General features: G+C 52.0%; 1 protein-coding gene across 1 annotated transcript in view; it reads right to left on the reverse strand.

Annotated features, from left to right (window-relative positions):
• Positions 1–9: 9 nt before the first annotated feature.
• Positions 10–5,792, reverse strand: part of LOC105998448 (fructosamine-3-kinase-like) — a 21,350-nt gene continuing 15,567 nt past the window's right edge. Inside the window, exons 2-6 of the mRNA XM_013033156.1 lie at positions 4,880–5,033; positions 3,260–3,351; positions 2,558–2,640; positions 484–606; positions 10–189 (exon numbers count right to left, since the gene is read on the reverse strand). Coding sequence (XP_012888610.1) covers positions 178–189; positions 484–606; positions 2,558–2,640; positions 3,260–3,351; positions 4,880–5,022 — 453 coding nt within the window. The 5' untranslated portion in view covers positions 5,023–5,033 and the 3' untranslated portion in view covers positions 10–177. The remainder of the gene's footprint in view (positions 190–483; positions 607–2,557; positions 2,641–3,259; positions 3,352–4,879; positions 5,034–5,792) is intronic.

Consider the following 5,792-nt stretch of genomic DNA (forward strand, 5'->3'; position numbering starts at 1 on the left):
CTCCCCGCAGGCCGAGCCCCGCAGCCGCGGCTCCCCGCAGGCCGAGCCCCGCAGCCGCGGCTCCCCGCAGGCCGAGGCCAGGTTGCTTTCTGTTGTCTGCAGCGCCTGGAGCTCGGCCTCCCTGACACGCTCACCCGACTGACACACGCGGCCCGCGTGTCTGGCGCTGTCCGAGGGTCATTTTGAAAGCTCTGTGGCGGGACCCGCGTGAGACCTAAGCACTCACCACACAGTACCTAAGAGGGACTGGGGCCGGCCGGGCACAGGGGGACACGGACTCCCAATAATGGGACCAATGGTGGTGAAGACCACCACTCGGTGGCCAGAGACCCGGGCACATGAGGAAAGCAAGTCTCAGCTGAATGCTTGGAGACCTGGGCGGGAAACGCGCCCTCAGGAGCCAAGGCCACTGATGTGCGCCCAGCTTGACCACCTCTACGTCGGTGCAGTCCCCCCTGACTGCTCTTGGGGGGCTGTGCTCACCTGCAGCCTTGACCAGAGCTCTCGAGCCTCTCGGTCACCGTAGTCCTTCTCAATGAGGTCCAGTTGTGCTTGCAGCCGGTGCTGCGTGAAAAAGCTGGGCCAGTCATCCTGCCAGTCGTTCACCTGAGAAACAAAAGAGGCCAGTACTGCAACTCCGAGCAACAGGGCAGTTACATCTAGAATCTGCCCAAACACCAGAGCAAGCATTAAAGGAATATAGCAAGTAGCTGTGCGCTGGTGGCTCACACCTGTCATCCTAGCTACTCAGGAGGCTGAGATCTGAGGACCACAGTTCAAAACCAGCCAGGCAGGAAAGTCCATGAGACTTATCTCCAATAAACCACCAGAAAACCAGAAGTGGCACTGCGCTCACCTCGAGCTGAAAAGCATAGGGACAGCACCCAAGCCGAGTTCAAGACCCACAACTAACAACAACAACAAAAAACGGATATAGTAAGTACCATAGCTAATCAGTCAAATGAAAAGGTAACTAGAATCATAAATCAGTGTATCCAAGACCGGGTACTGGTGGCCCATGCTTATAATCCTAACTCAACAGGAGGCTGAAATCTGAACAAGACAGCCTAAAATCAGTCTGGGCAGAAAAATCCAAAATAATTCTATCTCCAATTACCTAGCAAAAATGCCAGACTAGAGGCATGGCTCAAGTAGTAAAGTGCCAACTGTGAGGACAAAAGCAAAGCAAAAAAGCAAAATGAGCCGGGCGCTAGTGGCTTGTGCCTGTAATCCTAGCTACTCAGGAGGCTGAGAACTGAGCCAGCCCAGACAGGAAAGACCGTGAGACTCCTATCTCCAATAAACGACCAGGAAACCGGAAGTGGTGCTGTAGCTCAAGAGATAGAGTGCTCGCCTTGAGCTAAGAGCTGAGCAACAGTGCCCAAGCCCAGAGTTCAAGCCCCACGACCGACAAAAAAAACGAAATGAGCAAAAGTTCTTGAGTTCAAGCTCTGATATGAAATTTTTAAATTTCATCCAGAAGAAGGTAGGGCAAAGGAAACAAAGAACAGAAAACAAATAAATAGTAAAGTGACAGACTCAAACCCCAATAGATCAATAAACACACTCATAATGAAAATGGTCAAAAATACTCTAACAACAGGCATTAACAGATGGCTAAAGCAAAAACCAACAGTAAGTTGCATGCAGATGTGTATTTCATATGCAAAAAAAAAAAGGGCTGGGAAGGTGGCTCAGTGGTAGAGTGCTTGCCTTGCATGCATGCGGCTCTGGGTTCGATTCCTCAGCACCACAAAGCAGATAAAGCCGAAGTGGTGCTGTGGCTCAAGTGGTAGAGCAAAAAAGCTCAAGGACAGTACCCAGACCCTGAGTTTAAGCCCCAAGACCAGCACGCACGTGAAACATATTAATGAATTAAAAAGGAAAATCAATATGCTAAGACCTGGTTTTATGAGATCAGTAAATTGATAAACTTCTAGTCAGACTGATCAGATGAAAAAGAGAGAAGACAAATTATCAATGTCAAAAACAAAAGAAGACAAGACATGCCGGTGGCTCACACCTGTCATCCTTGCTACTCAGGAAGCTGAGATCTGAGAATCTCAGTTCAAAGCCAGCCTGGGCAGGAAAGTCTGTGAGACTCATATTTCCAGTAAACCTCCACAAAACCAGCAGTAGTTCTGTGGCTCAAAGTACTAGCCACGAGATAAAGAGCTCAGGAACAGCACCCAGGCCCTGAGTTCAAGCCCTACAACTGAATAATAATATTTTGAGAGGTCCTGGAGGATGAGCTGTCCTCGCCTGTTCCATCCTCTAACATTCACACAACAGCACACGACATTTGCACCACTGTTCTGTCTGCCTGAAATACTGGAACTGGGGTACTAGACCACTACTCCCCAGACACCACCATTCCCTCCCCCTCCCAGCCCCACCAGGGAGCCTCTCCACACAGATGTCACAGCCTACCCTCTGCCTTCACAAGTCAGGCAGTTGGTTGATCTGATGCCTGGGGACACACAAGGGATCAGGTAGCAGCCCTGGGCCTCGGGAAGGGTCATCAGCTACGTAGGGATGTCTTCACCCAGGCACTCACCTGAGGGATGAAGCCACAGAAGGTGACGGTGTGGAAGCCGAATTTGCTCACATATTGGGGCTCAGCACCCTCAGCTCTGTGGCCTGTAAACAGAGGTCCTAGCCTCAGGGAGCTGATCGTCCTTTTCTGAAGTCTTCATTTTCTTTCCCAGTTTTCTACAGAGAGGTTCCTGTCAGCCTGGCCGTACATGCTAAAACGTGGGTAGTTGGAGAGCACATTACGCATGGGGGTGAGTAGCCAGCATACAGACTTGCTCGGGCTCTGCAGTCCGCTGAGCAAACCGCCAGGCTGGGCATGGAAGGGGCCACATACCAATTCTTACCAGCTTCATAGGAACTCTTGTTTAATAATCCTATTTTTCATAATGCTGGGTAAAGTGTGATGACATTCAATCCAACCTATTACCACAATACCCGTGGCTCACGACCATAATCCCAGCTTCTCAGGGAGGCTGTGATCTGAGGATCACAGTCCAACGCCAGCCTGGCAGGAAAGTTGTAAGCCTCTTATCTCTAGTTAGCCACCAAAGAAAGCTAGAAGTGGAGCTGTGGTTCCAGTGGTAGGGCACTAGTCTTGAGTCAGTGCCCAGACCCTGAGTTCAAGCCCCCAGGACTAGCACAAGGGAAAAAAGGGTGGGGTGCCATGGGCACCGCTCTAGGTAGTCAGCGGCATGGAAAGGGTGACGGAGCAGATGGCACGCACCCACGGTGTTCTCCCTCTGCTGCAGCTTCTCCCTGAGCTTCTGGTTAAAAAGGTGTAAATCTGCTATCTGGTCCCCAAGTTTTGATGCCTGGCTAAAGAAAGAAGAAATGTAGCCAATTAAAATAGCAAACATAGGACAGTTAAAGTAGCAAGTGGTAGTCCCACCCAGTGTGTCTCATTCTGAAGTGTTTTAAAAGCTACTTTCTACTACAAAAGTAAAAAGTGAGTGCTAAGTATGACCCATCCTTCCCCGCAAAAGTAGCATGAAGTCCGGAAAGGGAGCCGGGCATGAGATCAGCAGCAGCCATCCAACGGGCACAGAAGAAATGCCAGGCACAGAGCTTCAAAGTGTGGGTGAAGTGAAGCCTTAGCTCCTACTTCTGCAGGAACAAATATAAAATAAAGGGGAAATACTGCAATGACAGCTACGTGCTAAGACTCAAGTAGTCGGCACCCCTCGCCTGTGGAGTTATGAGGGACTGGAAGCCTTGAGCTTGCATTTCCAATATTTTGCACATGGATATGTAAGGACCCTCATAATTAGAAAAGAAAATTAAGACTGTAGTTAATAGACCAGCCTGGTTCCGCCCTAATTGAGCTGGCATTTTGTACACTCTGAAGTACAAAGCAAGGGCAAAGCGCTTGCTTAGCCAGGGCAGCATCTGGGTTTGACCCCAGGACCCAAAAAAAACACAACCCAGGACTGGGAAGGTGGCTCAGTGGTAGAGCGCTTGCCTTGCATGCATGGGGCCCTGGGTTCAAGTCCTCAGCTCCACATAAGCAGAAAAACACAGAAGTGGTGCTGTGGCTCAAGTGGTAGAGCGCAGTCTTGAGCTGAAGAGCTGAGGGACAGTGCCCAGGCCCAGAGTTCAAGCCCCAACAACAACAAAAGTACAAAGCAAGGAATAAGCTCAAATCTATTTGTCTAATATAGCCTTATCACAGCCAAACTACTCTTTCCTCAAAAAAAAAAAAAAAAAGCATACAGCAGAAATAAACACCCTTATCTCCACTTAGCAGGAACTCTGAGCCATGCTCCAGGCTCGGGTGGCCCTGAGACCCTTGTCTTCAGTTAACCAGAATTGAACAGAGGCTGGGCTCCAGTGAGAGCACCAGCCCTGAGCAAAAAACTCGAGAGCTGGGCTGGGCAGGGCAGCTTGCACCTGGATTCTCAACAGTTCTGGAGGCTGAGATCTGAGGATCATAGTTGAAAGCTAGCTTGGGCAGGAAAGCCCTTGGGACTCTTATCTCCAATAACAAAAACAGAAGTGGTGCTGTGGCTCAAGTGGTAGAGCACTAGACTTGAGCAAAAAAGCTCAGGGACAGCACCCAGGCCCTGAGTTCAAGCCCAAGGACTGGCGCGTGCACACACACACACACACACACACATGCACGCACTCTGGTAATTGTGCTGAGTTATGCAGGCAGTGCATCCGAAGCTGCTCCTGTCTGTTTCTCTGTGTGTCTGTCTCTCTGTCTCTGTTCTCTGTGGTCTCTCACTTGCACCTGTGTCTCTGCAGTCAGGTTTCCCTGTCTTTTTCCTGGCTGTGTGTGTGTGTGTGTGTGTGTGTGTGTGCGTGCGCGTGCGCGCCTGGGGGGGTCCCTCTCTCCCACACTCACCTGCCCAACCTCTTCATCTTCACATACTCCATGACAAAGGCTGCCCCACCTCCCGGCAGGTCGATCACCGTTCTGGGCTGTGGCACCCGCACCAGGCCTGTGCTGTGGAGGGCCTCCAGGCTTGCCCTCTCCCCCTCAAACATCTTCCGGGCCTGTCGCCAAGCAGTTCCATGAGCCTTGCTGGCAGAGTCTGCAAGCTCCAACTCCAGCAGAAGCCTCTGTCTGCCGGGCTGCGCCGCTCATGGCCCTTGACAAAAGGTAGCTACAAGAATCACAACCCCAGAGCTCTTCCGTTACTGAAAGCGCAAACGGCACTACCACTCAAGTGATGAAAGGAAAGAAGCCCCTTCCTGAGGCTAAGCCGGAGGGTTGAGGGGTCTGGTCTGCTGAGAGGAGGGCAGCGCGTTCCTGGGGCATGGGACGCAGGGAGGCAGGGCCGGCTGCGGCTGCGGCTGCGGCTGGGCCGTCCTCCGGGCCTCCAGGCAGCCACAGGCAGCACCACGGCTGGGCCCCGGCACTGAAGGAGACACAGCCAGCTCACCCTGGCCCTCTTGTTTCTAGAACATCACCCTAAACATCCCCGTGTTACATCAGACGAGTTCTTCCCTGCTGTTTGCCATGCAGTGAAAAACAGGCACTTTTTAAACATAGTACTAGAGCTGCAACTCGACCTTCGCACCCCACACGCGTGCCCATGCACACACACTGGGGAGTGAGCTCAGCCTGTGTGCACATGCAGGCCCTCTACCAGCGAGCACCACCCTCATCACACACACACCTGTGCACACGCGGGACTGGACTCAGCCTGTGTGCACACACAGGCCCTCTACCAGCGAGCACCACCCTCATCACACACACACCTGTGCACACGCGGGACTGGACTCAGCCTGTGTGCACACGCAGGCCCTCTACC

This window comes from Dipodomys ordii, unplaced genomic scaffold (genome assembly GCF_000151885.1).
Source record: "Dipodomys ordii isolate 6190 unplaced genomic scaffold, Dord_2.0 Scaffold163, whole genome shotgun sequence".
Classification (NCBI taxonomy): Eukaryota; Metazoa; Chordata; class Mammalia; order Rodentia; family Heteromyidae; genus Dipodomys; species Dipodomys ordii.